The sequence below is a fragment of the Salmo salar genome, chromosome ssa15, assembly GCF_905237065.1.
Source record: "Salmo salar chromosome ssa15, Ssal_v3.1, whole genome shotgun sequence".
Lineage (NCBI taxonomy): Eukaryota > Metazoa > Chordata > Actinopteri > Salmoniformes > Salmonidae > Salmo > Salmo salar.
The window spans coordinates 32,736,341-32,758,777 of NC_059456.1; the positions used below are offsets into that span (position 1 = coordinate 32,736,341).

Here is a 22,437-nt window from a genome sequence, read left to right on the forward strand (position 1 = left end):
TGTTTTGCTTAGGGTTAAAAGTGAGCTATGATTTTACAGCTTTTACTTCTATGTTTATTTATTAATACCCACCTTATTACTTCATCACTTCGTTTTACATGTTGATCAAATTATTCTATCATTTGGTAGAACAGTATGGTACCAGTGTTCAAATGTAGTGCACTATGTAGGGAATAGGGTTTCATTTGGGACGTAGACTCATTGGCAGCTCCCCAGTTCCGTGTCGTATGTGTCAGATATGCCCAACAATAGGTATCTCGGGCTGCAGACCCATCTGTATTGAAAGTAAAACATCTCTGTTTTCCTTCCAAACGATCAGGCATGCTGATGTTCAGTAGTATGCACATTGCAGGAAGACATTTTGACAGTGAAATTACTCATTTATCTGGAGGGTAGGAAGCCATATTTGTGCACTCAACTTTAGCAAGGCACTTAGCAGGTATTAACCATCTAATTTCACACCATATTTCACTCTGGGACTTCAGCCGGTATGCTGATTGACAACATAAATGCATTTTAATCCTAGCAGCAATTGTTTTAGAATTTCATGAAGACAGATTGACAATGAAACTCATAATGATGTCTTGTCTTTTTTCTTTTATGACTTTTAAATTGTTATTAAAGTAATGAAAATCTTCGAGTAGTATGTCTCAGACTTCTGTCTGTTGGTAGTCCTCCATCCATCCATCTGTCTGTTGGCAGTCCTCCATCCATCCATCTGTCTGTTGGTAGTCCTCCATCCATCCATCTGTCTGTTGGCAGTCCTCCATCCATCCATCTGTCTGTTGGTAGTCCTCCATCCATCCATCTGTCTGTTGGTAGTCCTCCATCCATCCATCTGTCTGTTGGTAGTCCTCCATCCATCCATCTGTCTGTTGGTAGTCCTCCATCCATCTGTCTGTTGGCAGTCCTCCATCCATCCATCTGTCTGTTGGCAGTCCTCCATCCATCCATCTGTCTGTTGGCAGTCCTCCATCCATCCATCTGTCTGTTGGCAGTCCTCCATCCATCCATCTGTCTGTTGGCAGTCCTCCATCCATCCATCTGTCTGTTGGCAGTCCTCCATACATCCATCTGTCTGTTGGCAGTCCTCCATACATCCATCTGTCTGTTGGCAGTCCTCCATACATCCATCTGTCTGTTGGCAGTCCTCCATACATCCATCTGTCTGTTGGCAGTCCTCCATCCATCCATCCGTCTGTTGGCAGTCCTCCATCCATCCATCCGTCTGTTGGCAGTCCTCCATCCATCCATCCGTCCGTCTGTTGGCAGTCCTCCATACATCCATCCATCTGTCTGTTGGCAGTCCTCCATACATCCATCCATCTGTCTGTTGGCAGTCCTCCATACATCCATCCATCTGTCTGTTGGCAGTCCTCCATACATCCATCCATCTGTCTGTTGGCCGTCCTCCATACATCCATCCATCTGTCTGTTGGCAGTCCTCCATACATCCATCCATCTGTCTGTTGGCAGTCCTCCATACATCCATCCATCTGTCTGTTGGCAGTCCTCCATACATCCATCCATCTGTCTGTTGGCAGTCCTCCATACATCCATCCATCTGTCTGTTGGCAGTCCTCCATACATCCATCCATCTGTCTGTTGGCAGTCCTCCATACATCCATCCATCTGTCTGTTGGCAGTCCTCCATCCATCCATCCATCTGTCTGTTGGCAGTCCTCCATCCATCCATCCATCTGTCTGTTGGCAGTCCTCCATCCATCTGTCTGTTGGCAGTCCTCCATCCATCCATCTGTCTGTCGGCAGTCCTCCATCCGTCTGTCTGTCGGTAGTCCTCCATCCGTCTGTCTGTCGGTAGTCCTCCATCCGTCTGTCTGTCGGTAGTCCGTCCGTCCGTCTGTCTGTCGGTAGTCCGTCCGTCCGTCTGTCTGTCGGCAGTCCGTCCGTCCGTCTGTCTGTCGGCAGTCCGTCCGTCCGTCTGTCTGTCGGCAGTCCGTCCGTCCGTCTGTCTGTCGGCAGTCCGTCCGTCCGTCTGTCTGTCGGCAGTCCGTCCGTCCGTCTGTCTGTCGGCAGTCCGTCCGTCCGTCCGTCTGTCGGCAGTCCGTCCGTCCGTCCGTCTGTCGGCAGTCCGTCCGTCCGTCCGTCTGTCGGCAGTCCGTCCGTCCGTCCGTCTGTCGGCAGTCCGTCCGTCCGTCCCTGCTTGTCGGCAGTCCGTCCGTCCGTCCGTCTGTCGGCAGTCCGTCCGTCCGTGCTTGCCGGCAGTCCGTCCGTCCGTCCGTCTTGCCGGCAGTCCGTCCGTCCGTCCGTCTTGTCGGCAGTCCGTCCGTCCGTCCGTCTGTCGGCAGTCCGTCCGTCCGTCCGTCTGTCGGCAGTCCGTCCGTCTGTCGGCAGTCCGTCCGTCTGTCGGCAGTCCGTCCGTCTGTCGGCAGTCCGTCCGTCCGTCTGTCTGTCGGCAGTCCGTCCGTCTGTCTGTCGGCAGTCCGTCCGTCCGTCTGTCTGTCGGCAGTCCGTCCGTCCGTCCGTCGGCAGTCCCTCCGTCTGTCCGACGTCCGTCCGTCCGACGGCAGTCCGTCCGTCGGCAGTCCGTCCGTCCGTCGGCAGTCCGTCCGTCCGTCGGCAGTCCGTCCGTCCGTCGGCAGTCCGTCCGTCCGTCTGTCGGCAGTCCGTCTGTCGGCAGTCTGTCCGTCCGTCTGTCGGCAGTCCGTCTGTCGGTCTGTCTGTTGGCAGGCCGTCCGTCTGTCGGCAGTCCGTCCGTCTGTTGGTCTGTCTGTTGGCAGGCCGTCCGTCTGTCGGCAGGCCGTCCGTCTGTCGGTCTGTCTGTTGGCAGGCCGTCCGTCCGTCCGTCTGTCCGTTGGCAGGCCGTCCGTCCGTCCGTCTGTCCGTTGGCAGGCCGTCCGTCCGTCTGTCTGTTGGCAGGCCGTCCGTCCGTCCGTCCGTCTGTCTGTTGGTAGGCCGTCCGTCTGTCTGTTGGCAGGCCGTCCGTCCGTCCGTCTGTCTGTTGGCAGGCCGTCCGTCCGTCCGTCTGTCTGTTGGCAGGCCGTCCGTCCGTCTGTCTGTTGGCAGGCCGTCCGTCCGTCTGTCTGTTGGCAGGCCGTCCGTCCGTCCGTCTGTCTGTTGGCAGGCCGTCCGTCCGTCCGTCTGTCGGTTGGCAGGCCGTCCGTCCGTCCGTCTGTCTGTTGGCAGGCCGTCCGTCCGTCCGTCTGTCTGTTGGCAGGCCGTCCGTCCGTCCGTCTGTCTGTTGGCAGGCCGTCCGTCCGTCCGTCTGTCTGTTGGCAGGCCGTCCGTCCGTCCGTCTGTCTGTTGGCAGGCCGTCCGTCTGTCTGTTGGCAGGCCGTCCGTCCGTCCGTCTGTCTGTTGGCAGGCCGTCCGTCCGTCCGTCTGTCTGTTGGCAGTCCGTCCGTCTGTCTGTTGGCAGGCCGTCCGTCCGTCTGTTGGCCGTCCCTCCGTCCGTCCGTCAGTTGGCCGTCCCTCCGTCCGTCCGTCAGTTGGCAGTCCCTCCGTCCGTCCGTCTGTTGGCAGGCCGTCCGTCCGTCAGTTGGCCGTCCCTCCGTCCGTCCGTCAGTTGGCCGTCCCTCCGTCCGTCCGTCAGTTGGCCGTCCGTCCGTCAGTTGGCCGTCCCTCCGTCCGTCAGTTGGCAGTCCCTCCGTCTGTTGGCAGTCCGTCCGTCCGTCCGTCTGTTGGCAGTCCGTCCGTCCGTCTGTTGGCAGGCCGTCCGTCCGTCTGTTGGCAGGCCGTCCGTCCGTCTGTTGGCAGGCCGTCCGTCCGTCCGTCAATTGGCCGTCCGTCCGTCAGTTGGCCGTCCGTCAGTCAGTTGGCCGTCCCTCCGTCCGTCCGTCAGTTGGCCGTCCGTCCGTCTGTTGGCAGTCCCTCCGTCCGTCTGTCTGTGTGTAGCTCTGACCATGGTGGTTCTAGTTGGCTGTTATACTTCAGTACCTATGCTATGCTCTCATATTTCTCCCTCCCTTTCTTCTCTCTCTTCCTTTCCTTTTCTTTTTCTCTCCTCTCTCTCCCATTCTCTCTCTTTTTTTTCTCTGTCTCTCCACCTGCAGACATTGAGTTGCTGGCTGCCTGCCGAGAGGAGTTCCACCGCCGGCTGAAGGTCTACCACGCCTGGAAGTCAAAGAACAAGAAGCGTGGCAACAACCCCGGCATCACAGAGCAGAGGGCCCCCAAATCAGTCACCGACTATGGTAAGGGACCCCAACCCACAGGGGATATTTCAGACAGTGTTATACAGTACAACATCACTGTAGGTGTATTTTTCAATGCTTTGATAGGTGTGATTCGGAAAACATCCATTGTTATTCTGCTCCCAATACCCTAGAGGAGACAGACCCAAAGAGACTGTCTCGGTCAGAGTTTTAGCCCCCTATTGAGTATTCTAATATAGTACTGATACTAGTGAATCATTTGGGACACATCCTAGTGGTGGCTGCTCTCTTCCTCCAGCCTGACCTCTTCTCATTGTTCTCCATAGAAACCTGTGCTGTCTTGCTCCTGCTTCTGCTTCATTTCCATGAGCAGTCACCATGACGACAAAGAGCTATTTTTCCCCCGTGTGACAGAGTGCAGACACAATTTATTTTAGTCTGTTAGACTACTGATTGGACCACATACCCAGCCCCCATAGAATTACATACAGAATCATCATGTATAATTATAGGGTCTGTAGCTATGCCCAGCCCCCACCTCTCACTTAGTGGGCATGCACAGTACCAGCTATACCTCTACCTGCTCTCTGACACAATAACAAGCCAGAGGCTGAGGAGAGCTCATATTTTCAGGATCCTAGCATAATATAGCCTACAATCTAATGATTTTGCTTGTGAATGACCATATACAGTGGCATGACCCTCCCCGTTCTTCCATGCCTATGGTGTCATCCATTTAGGCCGGTCCTGGCTACCGTAAACACATGTAAAGATGTGGTAATGACTCTGTCATTATATATAATGGTTTCTTCTTCCTCTAACATCCCCTAACATCTATGATGATGTGATGGGCTCAAATCCATTTGTCATTCCATGATCTAGTCTTGCATGTTGTTTGTTTCATACCTGTGTCATATTGCATGTGATGTTTGTAAGTGTAACCTGGCATGTTTACTTTCAGATCTCGCACCTCGTGTGAGACAAGCACGTAAGTGGTTCTCCACGATGTAGCAGCATCACTAACCTCAGCCCCTAACCCATCTATTAACCAGGGGGAAACGGAGGGGGGTGGTACTCACTACCCTGTGTGGAAGGGTTTTACTTTCTGTTTTGGGATGCACGCTATTTCCTTGTAGTGCACTACTTTTTACCAGGACCCATAAGGCTCTGATCAAGGACCCATAAGGCTCTGGTCAACAGTAATGCACTATATAGGAAATAGGGTGCCATTTGGTATGCAACCTTGGTGATGGCGTAAGGGATCTTAGAGCAACTGGTTTCTTTCAAAAAAATGAATCGTCTTTAGATTGCATGTTATTTTATTCCTGGGACAGAAGAAGGTTATTAAGAGCTTGTCAACTAAGTGCACCTGGCATTCTTTGAAGATTATTAAGGGGGTGTCAACTAAGTGCACCTGACATTCTCCGAAGATTATTAAGGTGTAGGCTATTGTACGAGACACAGTGTAGTCAAACGTCTAACGTAAGCTGATCGAGAATGAGGATGTGCACAAAGAGATTTCAAAGTGCCTAAATAGCTGCTGTTATGGATGCTGATGCAAATGTGATGTGGCTACGCTGACAATGCCTGAGCACTTTTAGCTCCCAATCAGGCTAAATTGTGTTTGGGATGGATGTGTGGGCGCATCCCAAATGACACCTTACTCCTCACATGCTGACCACACCGCTCGTGTTGCAAAATAAATGTACACATGCATGTTGTTCAATCATTGCACCCACACTGCTCACGCGCGTCAGCGAGCGTCTCTGTAGCCAGGCGCTAAAATAGAACTTGGTTCTATTTGTGGCACTTGAAGCGCTGCAAGTTCCCCTCTCCCATCTCCTCATTGGTTTTTAGGAGAATATACCCACGTGCTATTTCCTCATTGATTTTTAGGAGCATATACCCACGTGGGTGATTGAAAGATGAACTAAGGTCCACACTCCAGTCCAGTCGGTAGTGGTAATGCACCTTAAAGTTTTTTGCCAACCGCCATATAAAATCCAAAGAAGAAGCCTGAAGGAGGAGAGATTACTAGAAACAAACTCTGTTTACTCCTTTTTAAAAATGTTATTCTTTACCCATTTTTCTCCCCAATTTCGTGATATCCAATTGGTAGTTACAGTCTTGTCCCATTGCTGCAACTCCCGTACGGACTCGGTAGAAGCGAAGGTCGAGAGCGGTGCATCCTCCGAAACCCAGCCAAGCCGCACTGCTTCTTGACACAACGCCCGCTTAACCCGGAAGCCGGCCACATCAATGTGTCGGAGGAAACACTGTTCACCTGGCGATCATGTCAGCGTGCATTGCGCTTGGCCCGACACAGGAGTCGCTAGTGCGCAATGGGACAAGAACCTCCCCTAACCCGGACGAAGCTGGGCCAATTGTGCGCCGCCCCATGGGTCTCCCGGTCACTGCCGGCTGCGACAGAGCCTGGACTCGAACCAGGATCTCTAGTGACACAGCTAGCACTGCAATGCAGTGCCTTAGACCACTGTGCCACTCGAAAGGCCTGTTTACCCTTTTGTCTGTGGATTAATTGTCGGAGTAGAGGACCTTGTGCGTTTCAGGTAAAATAACAACCCAATGTTTATATCCCAGGATGAATTGGCTAGCAACAGCAAGCTAGCTAGCAAAATGGTCATAAATGTTTAATGCTTTTCGGCCTGTCCCCAAATTAATATAGTTCAGAGTTCGTTTTGATATTTCAACCTGCGTGTCCTGATCGCGTCTGGTGTGGGTGGACAAAATCAACATGCGCACGTTGCGCCCGGTCAAGTCAGCATGTTAGATAGTGCACTACTTTTGAAATCTTCTAAAAAGAACAGGAATTTTGCATTAATATGAAAAGCATACACTAAAATATGAAAATACTACATGTCATGTCTCAAAATCTATCTTACCTTTGTATTGTTTTATGTTCTCCTGATTTGAGAAGGAATATGACGAGTTCAACGTTGAGCGTGTCAGTTAATTCTCTCGCAGCATCCAGCCTAGCTGACGCAATGCTATTTTCCTGATTTTTATTTTTTACAATTTTTTATTACCACTTATTTTCTCTGGCCTCCATTGATTTAGTCACCCTAATGTTGACCATCCTGCAAGGGTAAAAACTCCAATAACTTTTGACATGAAGTTTGAACCATTGGCTTTCTTAGAGGAGTATCTATATAAGTAACAGATTATTTACCCATTGGTCCAAAATATGCAATTTGATTGGACACCCCAGAGCAGGGGTACTCTCTGTTATTCATTCTCTATATGTTTTCCTTACATGACTTTTGCACAATCTTTATAGTTTATTTCAACTTCATAATTATTTTAAGAGACCCCAGCGTTTCCCAAACTAAGACCTCGGCACCGCAAGTGGTGCACGTTTTGGATTTTGCCCTAACATTACACAGCTAATTCACATTATTAAAGCTTGAAGATGAGTTCATTATTTTCATCAGCTGTGTAGTGCTAGTGCAAAAAACCCAAGGACCGAGTTTGGCAACCCCTGCCCTCAACCCCTGCCCTACGAGGTCCGGAGCCTGATGATTTTCTGTTCTACCTGATAATGAATTGCACCCACCTGGTGTCCCAGGTCTAAATCAGTCCCTGATTAGAGGGGAAGAATGAGAAGAAGCAGTGGAACTGGCTTCAAGGTCCAGATTGGAGTTTGAGGGCCCTATAGATTATATATACAGTATGTCACTGGAACAAATGCCACAAAGAAATTATATCGGTCACTCTCGGTTTCAGCGTTCTCTCTGGACAAAAACGAGGAAGGGACTCTGAACGGTGTTGGGAATAGGTGGGTGGCCATTGCTGTTCCTTGTCTCTAGTTAATATAATGCCTCCATGGGGCTGGGGTGCCGACGTGTCAGCGTCTTCACAGTTAGTCACAAACTTTTCTACTTCTACTTTTACTAAGTTGGAGTGAAAGATCCATTTCATTTGGTGACAGAGGATCTGGGATATGTTGCTTTAAAGGAAAGGATCCATACTGTACTGTATCCATACTGTACTGTGTCTATACTATACTGTATCCGTACTGTATCTATACTATACTGTATCCATACTCCAGTCCTCCAGTACCACCAACAGCACAGATTTTTGTTGTAGCCTCGGACAAGCACACCTGATTCAACTTGTCAACTAATTATCAAGTCCTCAATGAATGGAAATAGGTGGGTTTTTTGTCTGAGGTACAACAAAAATGTGTGCTGTTGAGGGGTACCGGAGGACTGGGGTTGAAAACCATTGCTGTACCACACCTGTCAACAGGGCTGAGGCTACTCTACCACTGTCTTCCTCTGGTCCTTTTATCCATAGAGCCTCCCACCCATCCACCCCCTTCATTCACTATCCCTCATTTATTTATGCTCCACTTTGTAGAGAATATGCAAATCTATGCTCTTTATGTTTTGATACGAGCGTTCAAACTCTTTAACAAACACCTGACATGCTGCGTGTAGCTCTGATTTACTCCCCCTTTGATCAGTAGCTTTGTGATCTACTGCTAGTGCTGACCCCTCCTCCCCAGCTCGAGCAACATTACACTCCCTGCATCCCTATTGGTTCCTGTTACTTCCCAGTCTATTGGTTTCTGTTACCATTCATATTGGTTCCTGTTTCTACCCCATCCCTATTGTTTAGGCATTTGTTCCTTCCCATTCCTATTGGTTCCTGTTCCCATTCCAATCAACATGCGTCATTAGTCTAACTAGCCCCTCCCCCAACAGCCCAGGCGAACTCAGCCCCGCCCATCCCAGCCAGGCAACATGAGGTGGCCATGAACAGGCAGCAGCGCTACTTCCGCATCCCCTTCATCCGGCCCGGGGACCAGTACAAGGACCCCCAGAACAAAAAGAAGGGCTGGTGGTACGCCCACTTTGATGGGCCCTGGATCGCCAGGCAGATGGAGCTGCACCCGGACAAGCAGCCCATCCTGCTGGTGGCAGGTCAGTCAGTGACACAGAACTCATAGTATAGGGGATCTTCTCTCTCTCTCTCTCTCTCTCTCTCTCTCTCTCGTGTGTGCACGCTCATTTATCTGTACGCTTTATAGTCTTACTGCCTCACAGGCACGACGCTCTATTGTTTTGCGGTCTGTGTCTCTAGGGAAAGACGACATGGAGATGTGTGAGCTGAGCCTAGAGGAGACAGGCTTGACGAGGAAGAGGGGGGCTGAGATCCTGCCCCGGCAGTTTGAGGAGATCTGGGAGCGCTGCGGGGGCATCCAGTACCTCCGTAGAGCCATCGAGAAACGACAGGCCCGCCCCACCTACGCCACAGCCATGCTGCAGACCCTCCTCAAGTAAAGGGTGTAGGGTGAATTTGCCCCTAGTCGCTGATCGTGGGTCAGTTTAGCATTTTCCCCACCTAATGGTTAAGGTTAGGATTGGGGGAGGGGAAGCTGATCCTAGATCTGTACTCTGGGAAACTTCACCCTGGAGCTAAACCCCCCTGTCTTAAATCGCGGGCCTTTCTCTCACTACAGCAAAGGGAAGAATGCACTAAGCTACTGTACCTAAACACAGTGGGTATTCAAAAAGTTAACCACTTTTTGTCAATTGTCTTTTTTCTTTTGTTCATGATATTGGTCTTGGCTGCTTTCAATTGTCTTGATGTATTGTTTCTTGGTGGGTGCGGGGGAATTTGCAGTGAACCTATGCGAGGAATCAGACAGTGACTAATTATTACATCTAGTTTTGTTTCTCGAGCAATTGTGGATGTTTTCCTTTTTTAATATTCCTGCTACTTTAACTACGAGGCCTTATAAAAATTACTTTAACGGGGTAATTTGCTGAAAGTAGGAAGTGTTTCAAAGCTGCCTCCAAATAAGTTTGAGTATTGTTGATGTTTAATATTATGTCTTTGTGATTTAAACTGAAGTCAACATTTTGTCGAGCATTTCACTCAAACAGATACTTGCTGTTTACTTTATTTTCATGTAGTTATTATAGGATAATACTTGCACAAGAGAGGGGTAGAAATGGGCTAGGTTGGGGTAGAAATGGGCTAGGTTGGGGTAGAAATGGGCTAGGTTGGGGTAGAAATGGGCTAGGTTGCACCTCTCTGTTTTCTCATGTGAGGCAGTTATACTTGAGCATCAGGTTCTTCTCTAAGGATATTTTTTAGTAACTGCACATAAATTCACATTAATTTCTAATTATAATATTTGATAATACTGTAATAAGTTTTTTACCTCTGGCTTTCAGACTGAATACAATATGAGTTTGTTGATTTGTTCCTTCAGTCCTTACTGTTTGGTTAGTAGCTGTTTGTTTTATTCTTCATGTGTGATTTAGGTTTGCTAATGAAAGGTAAAGAAATATTTCCTTTTCACATTCCCCAACCATTCATTTCTAAAGCCACATGGTTGAAATTGAAATGCGTTGTTTCATGTTCTCCACATGAAACAATGCATATTCCAAATATTGAAACAGAAAGAAAAATGTATGAATCAAACTTAATTATGATGAGAAGTGAATAATGCAAATCTTGAGATACTCTACGATATCAAATCATACTGTCGGACCAAATGTGTGTATGGGACAAAAACTGAATAGTAAAATCGTGTTGATGTCTTCTTGACACCAACTTCATTCAAGCTCATATACAATATAGTCAGCTATTCTTCCCTCTGCTAGATACAGTACATCAGCTCATATTCCAATAGACACATACAGAATGTTCTACGTGTATGATAGAGAGTAATGTTTCTACACAGGAATGTACACATTTATTTTCTAAATAAATATTTCTACTCTAAGATACTCTAAAGCATGTGTCAAACTCATTCCACAGAGGGCCATGTGTCTGCGGGTTTTTGCTCCACCCTCGTATTTGATGAATTAGTAAGGACCTCCCTTCACCTAGTTGTCTACTGTAGGTCTTAATTGAAAGGAAAAACCAAAAACCTGCAGACACTCAGCCCTCCATGGAATGAGTTTGACACCCCTGCTGTAAAGGGTTTGGGCACATGACTCATGTTTCTTAAAAAATAAACAAATGATGAAGCAATAATTTACACACGCAACACTACGAGGAGGACAGACGGTCTCCAAAACACACAGGACATGACAATCTTGTAAGGCTGTTAGTCTTGAGTTTTTTCTAGCGTTTCTTCTCGTTCCCTTGGACGCTCTGCACAAATGAAAGGCGACGTCGTGGTTGTTTGAAATCTATCCGCTCGTGCTCGTGTCTAAAGCATGTCTTCAGTTTAGACCGAAGTATGTATTTCTGACTTAAACAGCAGAGTTTACTACTGTACTGTGTGTATTTCTGACTTAAACAGCAGAGTTTACTACTGTACTGTGGGGTCTCCTTGAATATCGCTTGTAATGTACAACAAATGACTGACTGGCTTCCATATGCTCTGTATCTCACAACACGCATAGCAATCATTCCTCAGATACTGCCTTTTCTAATGCTGATCTCTAACTGAAATAAACGCATTTCATGCTTCACTCAACTGCTTTTGCCCCTCGTGTTTGACATCACTCTATTCCTCAACATGATAATGGTACAGCAGCAAAAATGCACACAGTTCTGTTAGGAAATGCTGACTTAAAAAAGCCCTATTGAAGACAGTGAGTAGTTGATTTCACCGATGTGTACAGAACAGATGTTTGACGACACTGAGGAAACAGAGATGGACTTTATACAATTATCAATATTACACAACACCAATACAGCATTACAGAGACAGACAGTATGTGATATTAACTATACTCCATTGCAACATACATACCTCATTATGAGGAAAACATCACTTTTCTTCTGGCATTTTACATTTAAAAAAAATGTGCTACTACATTGTCAGCACATTATGTATAAAAGCAGTTCGCTGTCCTGGGGTGCCTTTGCAACTTGATAAATGCAGCGAAATGATCACATCTGTTTGTCATCCACAGTTTGGGGAGTATCCTTACAGGTGAAACACGGGCTTTGGAAAGCTGAGATGAAGGGGTTGTGTGCCTGTCAATCAGAAGACCGCAGATCAATGTCTTTCAGCAGTCACAACTGTCTGTTAACTGCGTCAGCTATTAAATATCCTTTATAAACGGTCCTGTGTTGCTTCTGCAGTGATCCAAACGCTGTCTTCTGCAGTCGCCAAGTCTAAAGCAGGAGAAACACAGATGCCAGTGTTACCTTTGTTCGTATTTGCCAAAGGGAGTGTACAGTGTATGCAGGCTAAGATAGTTCTACTTTGCCAAGCATTCATTAAACTGGCATAGTGTAGAAACCCAAGTCTGATACTTTATATTGTATGATCTTTGGAATGAAATTCAGCCATACTATATTCTGTTTGTTTAAATTTAACCCTTAATTACATTTGACCCAGTTCCTCAACAGCAAAATAGCTGACCTGGAAAGAGGGTCAAAGAAGGCTAGACTAATGACAAAGCCTGCATTTGGAAAGCAACAGGCTTGCCAATCCGTCTCTCCTCCATCAAGAGGTGAATAACATGGACTAAGCGTTCCCTTTGGGAGCTTTGGTTTGTCTGTGTGAAGTGTGTCTGTGGCTTACAGTCTGTTGTGGAAATACACTCGGCTCTAAACCAATTTGAGCGAAACCCGTAAACTAGTGGAAATATCATGGACCAATTTGTTTGAATGATAATTATCTGATGTCATGGTTTGATTTGCTTTCTTGTTTCGATAATGTGGCATGACTGGGTCAGAAATGAAGGTCAAATAAAGATTTTAAAAAGCAAGTAATCGAACAAGTCCTTACCCCAATACGTAGTGTTGATGTCATTCAACCCTCTAATTTATTAACTTGTCATGCCTGGAAGACTTGTATACTTGTCTGGGTATCTACCAACAACAAAAAACATAAAAAAGGATATTGAGACAACAATAACAAACAAATGAGCGAACAAGAAAACAATTGCAACTATATATTATCCCAAGGGGCAAAAATCACATGGGGTGAAGCACGACAAGAGGTTTTTCTGTAAAGAAGACAGTCGTTAGGTCACTGTAGAGACCTGTGAGATTGTCACAATGGAATGACACTGAGTTCACTATGGTGCAGATGCAGTATCCTTTTTTGGCAAAAACTACTGCTCCTCCACTTTATTCACAGACCAATGGACTGACATTAACTAACCAATAGTCGGATATTTCAACTATTTTAGAATCTTACGCGACTGTATGCCTACATTGTTTACTGGAATAGATTTCCCTGAGACAAAATTGACCTGAGAAATCTTAAACTATTGACAATAGATTTCCCTGAGACAAAATTGACCTGAGAAATCTTAAACTATTGACAATAAGATTACTGAAAGCTAGATAATGTCAGCAGCACCCTGTATGGTATTAACCTTTTGAGTTTTCATAGACTGAGAAAGCTAGATAATGTATTAACCTTTAGATTTTCATAGACGGTTGTTATTTCTGACTGTTTGTGGTGCTGTCTGGTCTAGGGGCTGGATTACTGTCTTAGGGTCTGTTTGTGTCCCAAATGGCACCCTATTCCCTATATACACAGCAGGGCACTATTTTGTCCATGCCCTACGGGCCCTGGTCAAATGTAATGCACTACATAGGGAATAGGATGCCATTTGGGATGCGCACACTCTGTGTTAATAGGAGATGGCAAATCCAGGTCTGTGTGGGTGTGTTGACTGGTTCCTGGTGGGGTGAAGACCCCCAATGCTCGCATAATTACACATGGAACTAACCGGATCAGAGAGGGAACTAAAGCCACTGACACTTTAACCTTTGCTTGAACACTTTGTTGCTGTATTTACATATACTGTAGGGCAGTGGTATTCAAATATTTTCAGCGGGGACCCCGTTTTTTCCCCAAGAATTTCTCGCGACCGCACACAACCCCAAATCTAATGACACAACCTTAAATAACAAATAACCTTCAATTCATTGCATTTTCATCTATCAAAATGGGATTTTTTTTTTTTACTCCATATATATCAATTTCTTTCAATTAGCTTTCTCATAAACGTTTGTATATTGTCCAATACAATAATCTGTTCTCTTAATTTTTGTTCCTGAAAATATATGTATAGTAATTCTGACGACCCCAGTACAGCTCCCCCGCGACCCCGACTATGAATACCACTGCTGTTGTGGGATTAGTTAAGTGGTATGGATAGTTAGTGAAGGAGATTTGGAAGTTTCAGATTCTTGTCACATGGTCTTTACTGAAGTGAAACATATTTAGTTGGCCCATACAGAAAGGAATCTTTACACATATAAAAGGCATAATGATTAGCTTTGAAGATGTTTTCTTTAATAAGAACCCAGATTTAAGTGGTGGTGATTTCTAAAGATGTCCCTTTTACCTCTGTAGCTGAGAGGAGTATGTTCAATTGGGTATAATCAAAATTATCTTAAGTGAAAAATTACAGTATTGAGACATTTTCTCTCTAGGTTCCAGAGAGTCAGCACGACACTGTCTGGAAGTCTGTGACTGCAAGCTGGGAGCTTATAACATCAAGAGAAAGTCACTCTGGTCCGAAAACCTCAAGTCCACTAGTATTAATTCTACAGTACCAGTGCAGCTCTCAGCTCTAAAAGCAAAATGGGGACGTTATCTCTTACTAGAATGTATATAGTAAGTGTTGAAAGAATACATATAGTACAGCTAAATACATGAACCGTACAAATCAACACAGTGAAGAAAAGACTTTTGCTTACGCCAAAGTCACTGTCTCTCTGGTCCGTCTACATTGTGTGTACATGAATATCATGAGAGCTATCACGGCATAAACAAAGGACAGGAAGCTCACAAAGCAGCTTATGAAAAGGAAGGGGTCTACTGGCACGGCCACCAGCTCAGTGCAGCGCTCCCCGTTAAAGTGCCAGACATTACCTACAGGACATCTAAAGAGGTCAAAGACACTGGGTTAGAGCACATTATGAACACTACAGTTCATGCAAGTGTGTGTTTGTGCGAGTGTGTTGCATTAGAATGTTGTGTTGCTTTCCTCTCAACTCTAAGTAGACAACATCAACAAAGAGAACAACATCAAGTTGAACTGTAACAGGTGAGAGAAACAACAAGTGATGGCAATGGATATTATAATTCATACGTCGTAGTAACAATGAATGGCTTAATAGAAATCTGGATATACAGAATCATGGCACAATGTTTACTTTATTTGGAGGTGGTTACGCTAAGGTACCTGCAAGTGGCTCCATGCCCAGGCACTATCTCACACTGACCCCCGTTTTGGCAGTAGTCAGGCTGCAGGACACAGATACTCTGACAGGGCAAACCATCCAACGTAATGTAGCCCGGGTCACACAGACACTCGGCCTCCCGAGACCAGCGGTTCACCACACAGCGAGAGAAGTCGTTGCACGCCAAGAACTTACAGGGATCTGCTTGATCAGCTGTTAAAAAAGAATGAGGAACGGGGAAATGGTAAGATCAGTATTCATTAAATATCAAAGTAGCTGTGAAGCTGCCTTCTCCCCCTTTTTAAACGACCCTCTTTCTCTCAGGGAGGTACTAAAAACATTTGATTGATTTTAATGAGGTAGGTCCTCCTCGGCTTCTTCTCTGCATTGAATTTTAAGGTTTAGCACATTAGCTAGTGAAAAGTCGAATATTGATGGCCCAGGCAAAGCATAACAGATGGATTTTACACCCATAGGGAGCACAGGGGCATGTGCCCTCTCAGATTTGTCCGTGTGTGTGTGTGTGTGTGTGTGTGTGTGTGTGTGTGTGTGTGTGTGTGTGTGTGTGTGTGTATATCTATATACACACATGCATACACACACATATATATGTGTGTGTGTGTGTGTGTGTGTGTGTGTGTGTGTATATCTATATACACACACATATATATACACACATATATATATATATATACACATATACACACACATATATATATATATACAGTGCCTTGCGAAAGTATTCGGCCCCCTTGAACTTTTCGACCTTTTGCCACATTTCAGGCTTCAAACATAAAGATATAAAACTGTAATTTTTTGTGAAGAATCAACAACAAGTGGGACACAATCATGAAGTGGAACGAAATTTATTGGATATTTCAAACTTTTTTAACAAATAAAAAACTGAAAAATTGGGCGTGCAAAATTATTCAGCCCCTTTACTTCCAGTTCAGCAAACTCTCTCCAGAAGTTCAGTGAGGATCTCTGAATGATCCAATGTTGACCTAAATGACTAATGAGATACTGTTGTGGAGAAGTTTAAAGCCGGATTTGGATACAAAAAGATTTCCCAAGCTTTAAACATCCCAAGGAGCACTGTGCAAGCGATAATATTGAAATGGAAGGAGTATCAGACCACTGCAAATCTACGAAGACCCGGCCGTCCCTCTAAACTTTCAGCTCATACAAGGAGAAGACTGATCAGAGATGCAGCCAAGAGGCCCATGATCACTCTGGATGAACTGCAGAGATCTACAGCTGAGGTGGGAGACTCTGTCCATAGGACAACAATCAGTCGTATACTGCACAAATCTGGCCTTTATGGAAGAGTGGCAAGAAGAAAGCCGTTTCTTAAAGATATCCATAAAAAGTGTCGTTTAAAGTTTGCCACTAGCCACCTGGGAGACACACCAAACATGTGGAAGAAGGTGCTCTGGTCAGATGAAACCAAAATCGAACTTTTTGGCAACAATGCAAAACGTTATGTTTGGCGTAAAAGCAACACAGCTCATCACCCTGAACACACCATCCCCACGGTCAAACATGGTGGTGGCAGCATCATGGTTTGGGCCTGCTTTTCTTCAGCAGGGGCAGGGAAGATGGTTAAAATTGATGGGAAGATGGATGGAGCCAAATACGGACCATTCTGGAAGAAAACCTGATGGAGTCTGCAAAAGACCTGAGACTGGGACGGAGATTTGTCTTCCAACAAGACAATGATCCAAAACATAAAGCAAAATCTACAATGGAATGGTTCACAAATAAACATATCCAGGTGTTAGAATGGCCAAGTCAAAGTCCAGACCTGAATCCAATCGAGAATCTGTGGAAAGAACTGAAAATTGCTGTTCACAAACGCTCTCCATCCAACCTCACTGAGCTCGAGCTGTTTTGCAAGGAGGAATGGGCAAAAATTTCAGTCTCTCGATGTGCAAAGCTGATAGAGACATACCCCAAGCGACTTACAGCTGTAATCGCAGCAAAAGGTGGCGCTACAAAGTATTAACTTAAGGGGGCTGAATAATTTTGCACGGCCAATTTTTCAGTTTTTTATTTGTTAAAAAAGTTTGAAATATCCAATAAATTTCGTTCCACTTCATAATTGTGTCCCACTTGTTGTTGATTCTTCACAAAAAATTACAGTTTTATATCTTTATGTTTGAAGCCTGAAATGTGGCAAAAGGTCGAAAAGTTCAAGGGGGCCGAATACTTTCGCAAGGCACTGTATATATATACAGTACCAGTCAAAAGTTGACACACCTACTCATTCCAGGATTTTTTTTCATCTACACTGTAGAATCAAAACTATATAAAAAAACACATGGAATAATGTAGTATCCAAAAAAAGTGTTAAACAAATCAAAATATATTTGAGATTATTCAAGTCGCCACCCTTTGCCTTGATGTCGGCATTGCACACTCTTGGCATTCTCTCAACCAGCTTCATGAGGTAGTCACCTGGAATGCATTTCAATTAACAGGACTGCTTTGTTAACAGTTGATTTGTGGGATTTCTTTCCTTCTTAATGCATTTGAGCCAATCAGTTGTGTTGTGACAAGGTAGGGGTGGTATACAGAAGATAGCCCTATTTGGTAAAAGACCAAGTCCATGTTATGGCAACAACAGCTCAAATAAGCAAAGAGAAACGACAGTCCATCATTACTTTAAGACATGAAGGTCAGTCATGAACTTTGAAAGTTTCTTCAATTGCAGTTGCAAAAACCATCAAGTGCTATGATGAAACTGGCTCTAATGAGGACCGCCACAAGAAATTAAGACCCAGAGTTACCTCTGCTGCAGAGGACAAGTTCCATACAGTTAACACCACCTTAGATTGCTTCACAGAGTGCAAGTAACAAACACATCTCTACATCAACTACTCAGAGGAGACTGCATGAATGAGGCCTTCATGGTCGAATTGCTGCAAAGAAACCACTACTAAAGGACACCAATAAGAAGAAAATACTTGCTTGGGCCAAGAAACACGAGCAATTCACATTAGACTGGTGGAAATCTGTCCTTTGGTCTGATGAGACCAAATTTGACATTTTTGGTTCCAATCGCCGTGTCTTTGTAAGACGCAGAGTAGGGGAACGGATGATCTCCGAATGTCTGTTACCCACCGTGAAGCATGCAGGAGGAAGAGGTGTGATGGTGTGGGGGTGCTTTGCTGGTGATGCTGTCTGATTTATTTAGAATTCAAGGCACACTTAACCAGCATGGCTACCACAGAATTATGCAGCAATACGCCATGCCATCTGGTTTGCGCTTAGTGAGACTATCATTTGTTTTTCAACAGGACAATGACCCAACACACCTCCAGGCTGTGTAAGAGCTATTTGACCAAGAAGGAAAGTGATGGAGTGCTGCATCAAATGACCTGGCCTACACAATCACCCGACCTCAACCCAATTGAGATGGTTTGGGATGAGTTGGGCCGCAGAGTGAAGGAAAAGCAGACAACTAGTGCTAAGCATATGTGGGAACTCCTTCAAGACTGTTGGAAAAGCATTCCTCATGAAGCTGGTTGAGAGAATGCCAAGAGTGTACAAATCTGTCATCAAGGCGAAGGATGGCTACTTTGAAGAATCTCAAATATATTTTCATTTGTTTAACACTTTTTTGGATACTGCATGATTCCATGTGTTTTTTTATAGTTTGATGTTTATTTATTTTATTTTAAGATAAAGCAAAGCAGTGTGGCACAAACAACAACAGAGTTACACATGGAATAAACAAACATACAGTCAAAAACACAATAGAGAAAAAGTCTATGTACAGTGTGTGCAAATGAGGTAAGATAAGGGAGGTAAGGCAATAAATAGGCCATGGTGGTGAAGTAATTACAATATAGCAATTAAACACTGGAGTGATAGATGTGAAAAAGATGAATGTGCAAGTAGAGATACTCGGGTGCAAAGGAGCAAGATAAATAAATAAATACAGTATGGGGATGAGGTAGTTGGATGGGCTGTTTACAGATGGGCTATGTGCAGTGATCTGTGAGCTGCTCTGACAGCTGGTGCTTAAAGTTAGTGAGGGAGATATGAGTCTCCAGCTTCAGAGATTTTTGCAATTCGTTCCAGTCATTGGCAGCAGAGAACTGGAAGGAAAGGCGGCCAAATGAGGAATTGGCTTTGGGGGTGACCAGTGAAATATACCTGCTGGAGCGTGTGCTACAGGTGGGTGCTGCTATGGTGACCTGTTAGCTGAGATATGGCGGGGCTTTACCTAGCAGAGACTTATAGATGACCTGGAGCCAGTGGGTTTGGCGGCGAGTATGAAGCGAGGGCCAGCCAACGAGAGAGTACAGGTCACAGTGGTGGGTAGTATATGGGGCTTTGGTGACAACACGGATGGCACTGTGATAGACTGCATCCAGTTTGCTGAGTAGAGTGTTGGAGGCTATTTTGTAAATGACATCGCCGAAATCGAGGATCGGTAGAATGGTCAGTTTTACGAGGGTATGTTTGGCAGGATGAGTGAAGGATGCTTTGTTGCAAAATAGGAAGCCGATTCTAGATTTAATTTTGGATTGGAGATGCTTAATGTGAGTCTGGAAGGAGAATTTACAGTCTAACCAGACTCTAAGGTATTTGTAGTTGTCCACATATTCTAAGTCAGAATCGTCCAGAGTAGTGATGCTGGACGGGCGGACAGGTGCGGACAGCGATCGGTTGAAGAGCATGCATTTAGTTTTACTTGTATTTAGGAGCAGTTGGAGACCACGGAAGGAGAGTTGTATGGCATTGAAGCTCGTCTGGAGGTTAGTTAACAACGTGTCCAAAGAAGGGCCAGAAGTATACAGAATGGTGTCGTCTACGTAGAGGTAGATCAGAGAATCACCAGCAGCAAGAGCGACATCATTGATGTATACAGAGAAGAGAGTCGGCCCGAGATTTGAACCCTGTGGCACCCCCATATGAGACTGCCAGAGGTCTGTCTGAGAAGTAGTTGGTGAACCAGGCGAGGCAGTCATTTGAGAAACCAAGGCTGTTGAGTCTGCCGATAAGAATGCTGTGCTTGACAGTCGAAAGCCTTGGCCAGGTTGATGAATACGGCTGCACAGTATTATCTCTTATCGATGGCGGTTTAATTATATCGTTTAGGACCTTGAGCATGGCTGAGGTGCACCCATGACCAGCTCTGAAACCAGATTACATAGCGGAGAAGTCTTCACTATTATTCTACAATGTAGAAAATATTGAAAATAAAGAAAAACCCATGAATGAGTACGTGTTTTTGTTTATTTTTACTATTTTCTACATATACATTTATCTATATATATATATATATATATATATATATATATATTTGGTAAATTGTTTTGTTGTTTTTCTGTAATACTACGAGCCACCTACAGATGTAAGAACTTAATTTGAGCCAGTTTGCTACAGCAGGCAAATATTCCTGCAACAATAAGAAATTAGAATTATTATGCAGAATATAATGAATGTATATTTTTGTAATGGTTGATACAATTTTGTAATGGTTGATACATTTTTCATTAGGGAAAACCAAGTCTGTAATTTCAAAGTGGAAATTACAATTTTAGAAGCCTTTTTAAACCTCAATACACTACATGTTTTACATTTCCTGGATTGCAGGAAAGTTCTCCTGCAGCAGGGTGATCAAATTAAGATCCCACATCTGTAGGAATTTCATGAAGTTTGCTTTAGCTGTCCCAGATAGGTTATCAACCTCATAACTAGCTACTGTACCAAGATATTTCAGGCTATCAATCAAGTTAGTTAGACAAGCTAGCTACTCTATCTTAGCTGGCATGCCTTCTGGAAAGATTGGTAGACTGTAGAAAAGCAAGCAATTACTAAATGTACTGAGTAAAACTCACATTCCTTTCAATGTTTTACCCAGATTTTAGCAGAGATGCAGAGAAGCATATTTTGTTTCTTAAAAATATAAATGAACACCAGTTAGGAGGATACAGACAGCTCAAGCATATTTTTAGATATGCAGAAAAAATATATATATTTGACATAGAATTAATCATAATGATTATGGCTCTAGATTGCAGGAAAAAGTGGTTTCAGGTGTTTGAAAAATGAAAAATGATTTCAGACAGACAACCACCCGCCCCCCAGCCATCCTCACATGCTTTGTGCTCCTTCATATTTTCGGGGTGCATGACGCCCCTGCTCTCTACCCAATTTATAGTCTTCATTAGTGTTTTATTCTTTATTGCTGTAGTATTCTCCGTGTTTTGATTCGACTGTTACTACTGTATACATTATGTATTTCATATTCTGTAAATGTCACCTTTAAAATGACCACATAGGGCTCTGGTCAAAAATAGTGCACTATATAGGGAATAGGGTGCCATTTGGGACAAAGCCAGGATCTCATCTCATACCTGGCTCTATGTCCAGAGAGTGACTGTCAATCTCAATGTTGAGGCGCATGGCAGCAGCATTGCAGAAGTCTTCTAGGACACAGTGGACGGCCTGGGTCATGTTGTATGGAACTGACTTGGAGAACTTCATCTTGCTGTTGACCACAACGCTGCCGTTCCTGAAGTTGAGAATCTCCAGCTTCTTGAATCCCGTTAGATTGGACTGCAGGTAAGGCAGCAGCTGGACAGAGGAGAAAAAATGTGACTATCAGTATTCAGACTAATCCATTACAATCCAAAGGGAACACTGCCACTAACTCGCTTTCCAGCCAAGGTGCATGAATGGAGGAGCAAACTGAAGTGAAGAGGAAATTCAACAACAATTGATTTTTAAAATCTTTCTGATTCCAATGTGTTTTACTTTGTCGTCTTAAGCATGGTAAGAGATTATTCACTTTATTTAGACGACTTTCTAATAACAATGACATTTAACCACTGTCTGTAATTACCATGCAGTAGTTGAAAGAGTTCTACCCACTACACCAGAGGCTTTTATACACTATTGTAGAGTGACATTGCCCTGATACTCAAATCCTCCACTTGCACCCGGTGTGGCGGGGTCCCATTTTTTCAAAGTCATGAATGTGCTAATATAATATTACCAGGTCTCAGCCAGTACCTTTCCGCTGAGTTGAAGAAACCCTTATTGCTAGAGTCCTTGAAACAATAACAAAGGGGCACCCCACCTCTGTTTTGGTAAAAAGCTGAGGGATGGGCCTGAAGAAATGTAACCACTCAAATTCATAGTATCAAAACTATTGTTTTAA

The 22,437-nt window shown here is 44.6% G+C and overlaps 2 protein-coding genes across 7 annotated transcripts in view; one reads left to right on the forward strand and one right to left on the reverse strand.

Moving 5' to 3' along the window:
- Window positions 1-11,577, forward strand: part of LOC106571274 (unconventional myosin-VI) — a 136,875-nt gene extending 125,298 nt beyond the window's left edge. For 4 of the 6 annotated variants that reach the window (XM_014144128.2, XM_045695627.1, XM_014144131.2 and 1 more), the window contains 4 exons: window positions 4,014-4,154; window positions 5,077-5,103; window positions 8,843-9,061; window positions 9,222-11,577. In XM_014144128.2, coding sequence (XP_013999603.1) covers window positions 4,014-4,154; window positions 5,077-5,103; window positions 8,843-9,061; window positions 9,222-9,421 — 587 coding nt within the window. In that variant the 3' untranslated portion in view covers window positions 9,422-11,577. The remainder of the gene's footprint in view (window positions 1-4,013; window positions 4,155-5,076; window positions 5,104-8,842; window positions 9,062-9,221) is intronic. The other 2 variants (XM_045695626.1, XM_045695628.1) reach the window with 1 other exon arrangement.
- A 173-nt stretch (window positions 11,578-11,750) lies between these two features.
- Window positions 11,751-22,437, reverse strand: part of LOC106571273 (interphotoreceptor matrix proteoglycan 1) — a 36,494-nt gene continuing 25,807 nt past the window's right edge. The window contains exons 14-17 of the mRNA XM_014144125.2: window positions 21,632-21,851; window positions 15,263-15,473; window positions 12,844-12,926; window positions 11,751-12,224 (exon numbers count right to left, since the gene is read on the reverse strand). Of these exons, the coding sequence (XP_013999600.1) occupies window positions 12,884-12,926; window positions 15,263-15,473; window positions 21,632-21,851 (474 nt within the window). The 3' untranslated portion in view covers window positions 11,751-12,224; window positions 12,844-12,883. The remainder of the gene's footprint in view (window positions 12,225-12,843; window positions 12,927-15,262; window positions 15,474-21,631; window positions 21,852-22,437) is intronic.